Source organism: Amyelois transitella, chromosome 23 (assembly GCF_032362555.1).
Source record: "Amyelois transitella isolate CPQ chromosome 23, ilAmyTran1.1, whole genome shotgun sequence".
Lineage (NCBI taxonomy): Eukaryota > Metazoa > Arthropoda > Insecta > Lepidoptera > Pyralidae > Amyelois > Amyelois transitella.
Genome location: NC_083526.1, coordinates 725,996 through 738,875, shown reverse-complemented (window position 1 = coordinate 738,875; position 12,880 = coordinate 725,996). Strand labels below are relative to the sequence as shown.

The 12,880-nt window shown below is 35.2% G+C and overlaps 1 protein-coding gene across 2 annotated transcripts in view; it reads left to right on the top strand.

Annotated features, from left to right (window-relative positions):
• LOC106140196 (ABC transporter G family member 23) overlaps positions 1-12,880 on the top strand; it is an 86,573-nt gene that overhangs the window by 18,732 nt on the left and 54,961 nt on the right. The window contains exon 1 of one of the 2 annotated variants that reach the window (XM_013341768.2): positions 5,151-5,435. The exons of the other annotated variant lie outside the window; for it this stretch is intronic. Coding sequence (XP_013197222.1) covers positions 5,425-5,435 — 11 coding nt within the window. The 5' untranslated portion in view covers positions 5,151-5,424. Of the gene's footprint in view, positions 1-5,150; positions 5,436-12,880 lie in introns of those variants that run through there. 2 annotated transcript variants of the gene reach the window in all.

The window sequence follows — 12,880 nt, the reverse complement described above, 5'->3', positions numbered from 1 at the left end:
AAGGGATATAGACGTGATTATATGTATGTATGTATGTACATCTCTTCTATTTGTCTTTATATATTTCAAGTACAGACATCGGTCAGTTAAAATTTCAATATATTATATGTATAGATTAAAAACAGTGTTTAAAAATAATTACTAGCCTAAGGTCAGTCAGTGAAGGCTGTTAAGAAAACGTAGTGACGTCTCGCAGGCAGTCGAAAGTCAGCGGGGTCAACGAACTGCAGTCAATGCAGTTGCATTAAGATTTTATACATTGTGTGCAATATTGATGATATATGCCGTGCGGTGTGGTTCCCGGCTCTTTAAAGTAGGACCACTTCATCTCTTTCGCATGGATGTCGTAACAATTGACTGAGGGCGAGTAAACTAGGCTAATAAACTTCTTCTATAAAACAATGGGCTTGTAACTTGTCACTTAACTTTAACATTCTAATTCAAAATTTGTATTCATTATTATAGGATACTTTATACCGCTTAATAATTGTCATGTCTTCGGTTTCACAACATTGGTTGACGTCAAATAAATTACTTAAAACGACGCCTTGCCGATTCGAACACCAACGCTCACATTTTTGTATATACTAATATAACATACATATAGTCATAACTATATTCCTTGCGGGGTAGACAGGGCCAACAGTCTTGAAAAGATTGACAGGCCACGTTCAGCTTTTTGGCTTGATGATAGAATTGAGATTCAAATAGTGACAGGTTGTTAGCCCATCGCCTAAAAGAAAAATCCCAAGTTTATAAGCCTATATACTAATATAATTTAATACTAATTACGAGTTTGTGGTTAAAAAAGAGCGTCACGTTAAGACGCTGACGCAATCAATCGTTTCTCGGACATCATGCGTCATTTACCAATAACGATACACATCACAGATTTATTTATTAATTCCGTAAAATCCCTCTCCGTGTGATTTCCGGCACCAATACAAAAAAGAATAGAACCACTCCATCTCTTTCCCATGGATGTCGTAAAAGGCGACTAGAGGATAGGCTTAGAAACTTAGGATTCGTTTTTAGGCTATGGGCTAGCAACCTGTCACTAGTTGAATCTCAATTCTATCGTTAAGCCAAATAGCTGAACGTGGCCATTCAGTGTTTTCTAGACTGTTGGCTCTGTCTATCCCGCAAGGGATATAGACGGGACCGTATGTATGTTATGTATGTAAATCCCTCTCAATGCTACTACATACATACATACATATGGTCACGTCTATATCCCTTGTCCAATGCTGCTGATAAGTGAATAACCGTAATTCTAATAAAATAACGTTTTTTTTGTCACGGGGGATTTATTTATTTTAGAGAAAAAAACACTCGAGTGAGAATGTGATATGGGCACTGTTCCTTGTGGTTTTCGGGACTTTAAAATTTCTATTCTAAAGTATAATAAAACTAGTCACACCCCGAACCAATTATGGTAAAGAGAAACATATTGTATGAAGGGGCGCAAATGTACCTACAACATACTGCCAAATGAATTGAAAGAATGCAAATCTTTGACTTTGTTCACAGAATGAAAAAAAAAAACATATCTACGAACAAGTTTAAAATTATTGTTGTGACAACTGTGCTTATTTAAAAATTTAAAATTGCTTAAATGGGTTACTTGTTTACTATGATTTTAAGGCTCATTGTAAGTGAATTTAATTTTTTATGAGTCAATAAAGATCTTTAAACCTAAAGTGCCGGAATCCAAGGTTCTTCTCGGATGTCGTAAAAGGCGATATAGGGATAGGCTTATATCGTCTATATCTCTTGCGGGGTAGACAGAGCCAACAGGCTTGAAAAGACTGAATGGCCACGTTCAGCTATTTGGCTTAATGATAGAATTGAGATTCAAATAGTGACAGGTTTCTAGCCTAACTAAGAATCCCAAGTTTGTAAGCCTATCCCTTAGTCGCCTTTTACAACATCAATGGGAAAGAGATGGAGTGGTCCTATTCTTTTTGTATTGGTGCCGGGAACCACACGGCACAAATATATAAATATTGATATTAGGATGAATATAGTGTGTTCTAAGCCGTATAGTGACTGAGATAATTCTGTGGTTTCATACTGAGATGCAATTGACGTGCAGTTACCTAATGACGTAGAGTGAGAGGTATGAGCGAGCGAGATGGCTAGAGTTAATGGTGAATGGTAGCCTTTACTATGTTAAGCTATATGTTTTATTAAATACTAGCTGTGCCCGCAACTTCGTCATTTTAGTTATTTTGGGCATCATTGCAGCCTTCAAGGATGGATTTTTTTTCACATATTCCACTATTTCTTTACTCCTTATAGTTGCAGCGTGATGTTATATAGCCTGAAGCCTTCCTCGATAAATGGTCTATTCAACGCAATTTTGCAATTCGGACCAGTAGTTCCTGAGATTAGCGCGTTCAAACAAACAAACTCTTCAGCTTTATAATATTAGCATAGATTCGCATGTCAGTATTTGTTTTCTTGTTTAGTTTGTATAAATTTTTAAATTCGTATATAATATTTATTGATTTTATGAATTTTGAATTAAAAGCTTTAGTTTGTAAGTATGTTTGTTGTATATTATGCGCACAATAAAAAAAAAATCTAAATTTTTTTAGAAAACATGCATTCCTAAGCACTTTTACACGTATTTTACATTTCAATAAATTCAATTTAATTTATACATTATGTCAAAAAGCTACTAATTACAAACTACTTAAGCAATTAACCCCCTTGAGGCTAGCGTTCCTTTCAAAGACCAGAACGAAACGCTCCTCAAAAAAAAAAAACAAAAGGGGGCAGGTACTTTGTCCAAAAAAATTGGCCACTGATAATTAGAGATCGGATAATCGGATGCATATTTACCTAAACTAATATTTTGGATGGGTAGGCAGAGACTACCTCTTTCCACTTGCCACGATCTCTGCATATTTCCTTCGCTTCATCCACATTCATAACTCTCTTCATGCAAGCTCGGCGGTTTCGGGTACTTTTGACCTGACCCTTTACCAGGACGTCCTTAATTTGATCAAGATACGTTCGTCTAGGTCTTCCCACTCCGACCTTTCCCTCCACACCCTCCATGTATACCCCTATCTGCCTACCCCTCCGGGAAAGAGGCGTGATTTTATGTATGTATGTAATATTTTGGCTAAGAAAGTACGGAGCGGCTTCTTGCTTTCGGGATTCGAATTATTTTGAATCCCGGCAATTTTATTAAACAAGAAATTGAAACTTATCGTATATTAGGTATGATAAACACCTTTATAAGCATAAGTGATGGATGATAATATTTATTAAAAAATTACCTACCTATCGGGATTCAAGAATTATACCGCGTGATTATTAGTCAGTAGGAATACAGTTCGAATACATAATTAGAACATTAAGTGTATCAATGCCGAATCCCGGAATTTTTGAGGTAAAGAAGTACGTTCCATACTAACCCAACACCCCAACTTTAGGTAAATATGCATCCGAATATCCGATCTCTGCCGATAATAGAAGATGCACCTGAGCTGATGAAACTCTTCCAGTTTTGTTCACCGGCTCGCCAGACGGGCTATATCCATAGATACAAAGTATATAAAGCCTAATGAATTGGAATACTCCATCTCTTTCCCATTGATGTCGTAAAAGGCGAGTAAGTAATAGGTTTATAAAGATGAGATTCTTCTTTTAGGCATCACTATTTGAATCTCAATTCTGTCATAAAGCCAAATAGCTGAACGTGACCTTTCAGTCTTTTTAAGACTGCTGGCTCTGTCTTGCCTGCAAGGGATATAGACGTGATCATGTTCTTATTTGGGAAATCTTCTGAGAGCTGAGGAACTCGTTTCGTTTAAAAACCTGTCTAGCCCAATCTTGGAGTAGAGGTGAGGATGTAACCAAGGGGCTAATGAGCTGCTTCTTCCTCATACATACATATGGTCACGTCTATATCCCTTGTGGGGTAGACAGCCATTAAGCCATACAGCTGAACGTGACGTTACAGTTTTTTTTTTTGTTAGCTCTGTCTATCTTGTTAGGGATAAAGAGTGATTATATATATGTCCATTTAAGTTCACATGGGTAATAATTTACATGTGAAAATATTTTACAAAGTTTTACAAGCAAAAAATTATTTCCTTCGTAAATTACCTTCATCAAAATTTTAACTTGAAAATTTTAAACAAGGCTTATATTTAAGTAATGCATGTTTCACACAGACGGAAGAACATGTAAAAAAACCTTGAGTTTAAATATAAATATATATATAAAAAATAATCACTAGGTATCATCGTAGGTACATATGATTTTACTTATTTCAATTTGCAAAATTAATATTTATGAGCGCGTATCAGGTAAGCGTTCTCGCAAAATTTAATTTGTTAATTGTCATTTTCGAAATTATATGAAAGTCATTGTTATAAACTGGTGTCTTTTTTATATCAAAATTCCAATTATAATTTATGTTGAAATTCTTTTGTATATTACATAGATACATATAGTCACGTCTATTTTCCTTGCCGGGTAGGCAGAACCAGCAGTATCAAAAATACTGACAATTCACGTTCAGTTGTCCATACAGCATGATGGATTTAAGATTCTAATTGCTAGCCTAAAAGAATAACAAGTTTATTAGCCTATCCCTTAGTGGCCTTTACGAGATCTGCGGGAAAGAGATGCAGTGGTCCTATTCTTTTTCATATTGGTTTCGGGAGCCATAAGCTAGCAACCTGTCACTATTTGAATCTGAATTCTATCATTAAGCCTAACAGCCGAGTCAATCTTTCAAGACTGCTGGCTCTGTGTACCCCACAAGGGATATGGACGTGATTATATGAATGAATATTACGATATGACCCTTCTCAAAGCTCTCGGGCTGGTAAAGTGCCCGTTTCAGTTAAATCTGATTATCCTTCTCATCATCATCCTCATCATTATCCTTCTTATCAATAGTTCCATTTCCTCATTGCGTTTCTTGCATCCATCAAGTCTCAATTTTCTTCCGACCTTTGACACTGGATTAATAACTTCCAAGTACAGCCAACAAACAATCATAATTAAAAAAACAAGTATGTGAGTCTGTGGCAATGTGAAAAAAACCCAACGGACCTGGTTGCCGAAACCACTTGCGTCATTCTTTCTTGACACACCGAACTGGCTAGATCGGCGAGCGACACTGGCCGGTTGTAAAGAAAAAGAAAAAAAAAAAAGTTAAACCAGCACGCGATCGCAAAAGGAACGCGACAGTCGATTCCGAACGGCGCGCGGTAACAGACGCGCGAAAACCGCGGTCGCTGGCAGCTGTCAAAATACGCGCCACAGATTAAAAAAGTTTCCGAAAACGCCAAGTAAACATCTCTGTGTGTCTGTGCTGTATCTTTTTTAAAGTGTATTTTGTGTTTTGTGCTGAGGAAGTGAGTACATGTACCAGGAAGCTGACTAGAGGCCGTTGAGATGTTTATTACGTGAGTTTTAATTCTTACGTGATTAGAATCGCAATTATTAAATTGTTTGAGCTGTGCGATATCGAAATGGCTTATAATTAGTTTAATTTTAGTTTTTATCGCCTAGGTATTAAGTATGGTAACCGCTGAACCGCATAAGTGTTGAACACGATGTAAATTTTGCAATAGTATTAGCAAAGTTGTTATGTTAACGAATTGACATATACAAAAAGTTTGCAAAACACTCGATTGTGATTTCCAAGTCAAAGATTTAGGATCATGTAACAAGTATTGTTAGAGCTAGCAACTATAACTAGTATTTAATGTTATATCTCTTGCTATAGAGGAAGTTTCCAGTGAAGGCGATAGTCATGTAATTAATGCTTCGAGTGGTTTAACTTAACGAGATTGACGTAAATGGCCTTTTTAAAGTTTAATCGTATACAAAGACACTTATGAAACCTCAGGGTCGAGAAATCATACAAGGCGAACCAGGTAAAAATATGTTAAAGGTATATTTTTGGTTCAAGTTGTGAATGTCGCAAGAACTTGATTGAAGGCGAAATTACCAGTTTGGAGTTAAATTCTCACCCTCAGAATGGCATGCTTCTGATTAAACTCTTAGTTCTGACTCCAAAATTAAAGGTCCTCTCAAAATGCTTATACAAATATGAAAAAATTCAACTTTAATGGTATGGTCATTTGGTCAGAAGTGTGTGATCGTTGGAAGTCCTGAAAGTGGAACCCCTAAATGATCCTACCTCTTTTAATCATATCCGTGACGTCGTCATGGCGAAAAGTCAGGTCAAGAGTGCCTTAAACCGACGAGCTTTCATGACGAGAGTTATGAATGTGGATAAAGCGATACTAGTGTGCAGAGATCGTGGAAATATGTATCTGTAACCACCCCAAGAAAGAGGGGTGTGTATGAAAACAGCTTCTTTCCATCTTGAGTCTAGTCAACAAGAATTACAATTGAAAAGAAACATGCACTTATTTATAAAGGGACATTTTAAGAGCGAAAAATAATGTAATTCTTATTTAGTTTGTATACATTTCAGATAATGTCCCAGTTTTCAAGCAAATCTAAGTATTTTTAAGAAAGATTAAGCGTAACTTAAATCAGACTTTGTCTTTCATTTTGAAACGGTTGGATAGAAATTTTTTGTTCGGGATGAATTAGTTACATAAGTTTAGAAACCCTTAGAGTTCAGGGGTTAAGGAGACCTGTAAGTGCTATGATACGCATGAATTTAATAATATTGATCCAATATGAAATCCCTGTGGAGCACCATACTTTAACTTGATCATACAAAAAAGATTTTCATTATATTTTTAATATAAATCTTTTTTCAATTAAAAAGATTATCGGATTACGCCTATTTCATAATGTCTCATATAAAATTATAAGCATTTGCAGCAAATATAAAGGCAAAAATTTGTAAATTCAATAATCATTACCAAATTTTAAATCTACGTGATTAATTAATGATACTTAAAGTAATTAAAGTAAATTACTGATTTTGAAATACGGGTATCGAATTCATGAAACATTCCCTATTCACCATTACAGCTACACTTTATTATTAATTGATTTATTAGCAAATTAGGTATAATCAAAATAACACCAGTCAAAGTTATGTAGTATAAACCCATGATAATCTCATTAAAAGCTTACAATCATTATGTATCATAAAGGAAATGAGATATTCATTAAACATCATGCCTCTAAGGTCATCTTGTTACAATATTGTGTTTATCAATTTTTTTTTCTTTATAATGCTTCATTTACTTCCAAGAATTCAAATTGCTATTGCATCAAACCTATCAGCATTGTTATTAACCTTATTGTTATAGAATTAGAGTTTATTATTGATAGTTAGTTGACCTCGCGTGTTTTGCGTGATAGTCTTCGCATCATGGCCAAGAATTAGCCCTTTGACTGTATAATTTCAATATTTTTGTAGCGTTATATTACTTAAGTGTTCAGACTAGAATCTTAATCTGTGGATCTCACAAAACTATGGTAAGATTGAAATGATCTCCATTTTTTTTTCAATTTATCGCCAATAGTAACTCGTCTCAGCATCACACAATTTTTACAAAATTCCTTATAGATCTCTGGTTTTGTGATAAATGAATGTAAACGGTTTTTCTTACTTTTTATTCTTAAGTCTTTAACTTAGGTAAACCTTTAGTTCTTCTATTGGTTATTCATTTGTTACCGAGAGCAATCATTTTCTAACGCGTAAATATGTCTAGTTAAAATTTATGAACGTTTTATGTTCTCGACGAGGCAAATAATATTACATATAATTTGTTTTACACTGTTGTGCGAATTGTAACAGCTTCGTCTATTTATATTGAAAATCGTATTACAAGAAATGCGTTAACTTATTTTGTTATTTATTTTACCTATGTAAAAGGTTTACTAGATTTTTTATCAAACCAATAGTGATGAAATCAATATATTACAGATATGGTCTTAAATTTTATTTATATATTATAATGTTTATATATATTGCTTTAATATGTTATTGTAAATTGGCATTAAATTGTGACATTGTATTGATATCAAGTTACCAAGGAAATAAAGGTTTATGAGGCGTCCCTTAAGAGCCCCAAATAATATTCTTCATGAAACCGTTTTTTTAAACCAGCCAATAAATTGAATGAATGTTATCTTATCATTTATTACTTACTATATTGATTAAAGTTATTTTGTAGGTTTAGAGTTAAAGATTTACTTCAGCAACAACAAATATAATAATTGCCAAAAGGATTCTTCGTCAGTCATCTTTTTGAAATAAAAAGCCACAATTTTTCGCCTTTTATTCAAAATGTTTCAACATTTTTAACTGTTACGTTTATTTTTCAAAGGATCTCTGCAAACTCGCATGAATCTTTACACAATCTCGCTGTGAGACCTTTGTACTAACATACGGATGTAGACACGGTGTCAAAAAGTCAAGCGCGTCATGATTTCTAAGGATTAACATACATATGTATGTAATGAGAATTTTTAACACTGTCTCTTCAGAATTAAAGATACATACATACATACATATGCTCACGTCTATATCCATTGCGGGGTAGACAACAGTCCAACCAAGCCAACAGTCTTGAAAAGACTGAATGGAAACGTTCAGGTATTTGGCTTAATGATAGAATTGAGATTCAAATAGTGACAGGTTGCTAGCCCATCGCCTAAAAAAGAATCCCAAATTTGTAAGCCGTTCCCTTAGTCGCTTTTAACGACATCTATGGGAAAGAGATGGAGTGGCCCTATTCTTTTTTGTATTGGTACCGGGAACCACACGGCGCGGCTTCAGAATTAAAGATATAATATTCGATGTTTTCATGGGTTTAATGATGCAATTATATATATTCCATGTTTTTCGTGAGTTTAATGATGCAATTTTAGAAAACGTTCCAAAATAACTAGGAGAAGATAACATACGCCTAGTTAAAGTTGGCACTTAGCAACCTGTCACTATTTGAATCTCAATCCATCATTAAGCAGTACAGCTGAACGTGGCCTTACAGTCTTTTCAAGAATGTTGACTTTGTCTATCTCGCAAGGGTGTTTATCTCTTACGGGGTAGACAATCTCAATAGTCTAGCAGACTGAAATGTTACGTTCAGCTATATAGCTTTATGATGGAATTTTGATTCAGATAGAAATTTTCTTTATTTATTTTTTCTCTTTCTTTATTTAATTAAAATTATCTTTTTAGTCTGTAATTTAGAATAGTTTTTTATTTTTTATTAAATAATATAAGATAGAAATTAAGTTATGTTTTAGTTCGGCTAAACAATAATTATGTAAAATGTGAAATATACATACATACATACATAAAATCACGCCTCTTTCCCGGAGGGGTAGGCAGAGACTACCTCCTTCCACTTGCCACGATCTCTGCATACTGTTTTCGCTTCATCCACATTCATAACTCTCTTCATGCAAGCTCGGCGGTTTCGGGTACTTTTGACCTGACCCTTTAACTTTGAAATGTAATATTAATAAATAATTATACATTTAAAAGAAATCATAAAAACAAAGTTAGCCTCTAACAAATTGGAGCGTATAGGACTATTGTATTAACAACCACTTTGTAATTGTTCTCATACGTTCCCATTCATAGATTTTGCTTCTCAGCCGGTTTATGCAATAGTAAGAGGGTTATATAATGCTTCTTGCTCTGATTAGATCCGTTGAACGTGCCTTGTGAATGTCTATATTGATCTTGTATTTGACATTAATTATTTTTCTCTCTAACATGCTTCTTTCTGATCGACCTGGGTCTGGCTAGTTATTTATTTACTAACTAGCTGTGCCCGCGATTTCGTCCGTGTGGAATAGTTATTTTTGGCATCAATGAAGCCCTCAAGGATATATAATTTTCCCGTTTTTTCACATTTTCCATTATTTCTTTGCTCCTTGTAGTGATGTTATATGTATAGCCTAAAGCCTTCCTCGATAAATGGTCTATTCAATGCAAAAATCGGGAAACATATATTCGGAGAGGAAATCCCAAATCATAAACATAGTACAACACATAATCACGTCTATATCCCTTGCGGGGTAGATAGAGCTAACAGTCTTGAAAAGACCGATAGGCCACGTTCAGCTGTTTGGCTTAATGATAGAATTGAGATTGAAATAATGACAGGTTGCCCATCACCTAAAACAAAAATGTATTTATGTTTGTATAAAAACTTTTTACTATACAAACAAACATACCTTTTAATGTTGTAAACGAAACGATTGAATAAGGAAACTCTGGAGAAAATTGCACTGTCATGAAATTATATATCTTAGTCGCAATCATACTATATTATAGTAAGTAAGCGAATACACGCGACATACGACAGATTATATGTATATGTAATACTTCTGTTTACAAGACTGTCATATAACTAGCTGTGGTCCGCGACTTCGTCCGCGACTTTGTCCGCTTTAAACATACATACATACATATAGTCTCGTCTATATCCCTCGCGGGGTAGACAGAGCCAATAATCTTGAAAAGACAGATACGACACGTTCGGCTGTTTGGCTTGATGATAGAATTGGGATTCAAATAGTGACAGCTCATCGCCTAACAGAAGAAGTTTAAAAGCCTATCCCTTAGTTGTTTTTTACGACATTCATGGGAAAGATATGGAGTGGTCCTATTACTTTTTCTATTCGTGCCGGGAACCGCACGGCACGCTTGCTTCGTCCGTTTTAAATCTCTATAAAACTTATTATGGTATTCCAATGTTTCAGCTATGTTACTGCAAAGTTTCTTGAAAATCCGTTCAATAGTTTTGCAAACAATGAATAAACAGATTAAAAATTTTTAAAACAGTTGTGCACTTTTCTTCTGAAATAGTTGGCTACCGTTCTAAACGCTCAAAGGCTCTGTCCACCCATTTACGGAAAAAGACAAACCATACCTGATGGATGGATGTCCTGGCAAAGGGTCAGGTCAAGAGTACCCGAATCCGCCAAGCTAAATTAAGCGTATGCAGAGATCGTGGCAAGTGGAAGGATTTTGTCTCTACCTACCCCTCCGGGAAAGAGACGTGATTTTATGTACGAACCGTACTATAAGTACGTTAAATCGAACGGTATTTATATTGACCAAATAAAAGGTACCGGAACACTAAATTCATTCATGTTTTTAAGTCAGCTGGCATGAACGTTTTTTATGAAGTTTTTTGTAACTTGTATCACGGACTAAAAAAGATCAAAATGAAACTTGGCTATTTTTAATGCCTTGTAGTGGAAGATTTGGGATTTTTTTCTCTTTGTTTTTTTTTTAAAGTATTTAAGGATTTTAGTTATTAAAAAAAACAACATCGGGTCGTGAACTTTTAGAGTTAACTCTTGTTAGTCAGCTGTGGATGTTATTTTTGTATTTAAATTTTACTTGTATGTTTTCGGTAAGTGAACGAGTATATGTCAGGTTCACATAAGTGGGGGGTTTTGTTCACCATAATAAATTTATTGGTGTGGTCTAAAGATGGTGCCGTGCCCCAGGCAGCGATGGAAAAAAGAATAGCACCACTCCATCTCTTTTCCATGGATGTCGTTGAAGGCGACTAAGGGATAGGCAACCTCTATTTAAATCTCAATTCTAACAAGCAGCTGAGCGTGACATTTCAGTCTTTTGATAACTGTTAGCACTGTCTGCCCCGCAAGATATAGACGTGAAATAAACATGTTATCCAAAGAAAAATTCTTACTTATGTATTGGATTCATAAGTGTTTCAAGGACAATTAGTAAACAGATTTTATTAATTTTTTTTTATTTCATTAAAAAAAGAATAATTGGTAATAATATGAACTTGGAGCACTCAAAGTCTTCAATTTTTTTACATTTATTATAGGGCGCATGCGGATACTTCCGCGTAAAAAGAAAATTCTCGTCATATCCCGTTCCTCCGGGAATTCCCAAAAATCCTTTCTTAGTTGACGACTCCTACTTACAGTCTACCTTCTTGACAAATTTCAACTTTATCGGCTCAGTAGTATTTGAGATTTCGTGATCGTTATGTTACTTAATCATTAATTAAATATATATTGTATATTAATTTACTGTCTATGCGTAGGTACTACAGGCTTAAGCCAAAGAAACTAATAATAAAATACTTGATGGTTGTTTTGATTTTAAATCAATTGATTTTCATGTTTCTCTATCAACTACATACATACATACATAAACTCACGCCTCTTTCCCGGAGGGGTAGGCAGAGACTACCTCTTTCCACTTGCCACGATCCCTGCATACTTCCTTTGCTTCATCCACATTCATAACTCTCCTCATGCAAGCTCGGCGGTTTCGGGCACTTTTGACCTGACCCTTCACCAGGACATCCTTAATTTGATCAAGATAATATGTTCGTCTAGGTCTTCCCACCCCGACCTTTCCCTCCACACTCTCCTTGTATATCTGCTTAGTCAACCTGTTTTCATTCATCCTCTCCACATGACCGAACCATCTCAACATACCCTTTTCTATTCCTGTAACTACATCTTCTTTCACATCACAACACTCCCTTATCACGCTGTTCCTTATCCGGTCACTCAATTTCACACCCAACATACTCCTTAACGCTCTCATTTCCACTGCATTTATTCTGCTTTCGTGCTTCTTTTGCCATACCCAACTTTCACTCCCATACATTAATGTCGGGACCAACACGCCCCTGTGCACAGCCAGTCGAGCCCTTTTGGATAGTTTCTGACTGCTCATAAAGGCATGCAAAGCTCCATTCACCATGTTCCCCGCGTTCACTCTCCTTTCAATATCACTATCACACTTGCCATCTGATGTAAACTTTGATCCTAGATATACAAACTCTTTCACTTGCTCAACTTTTTCTCCTCCAATCAAAATATTACATGCTGTCATTTCTTTCTCCATTTCAAAAACCAGTGTTTTAGTTTTACTTACGTTCACTTTCATTCCTTTCTC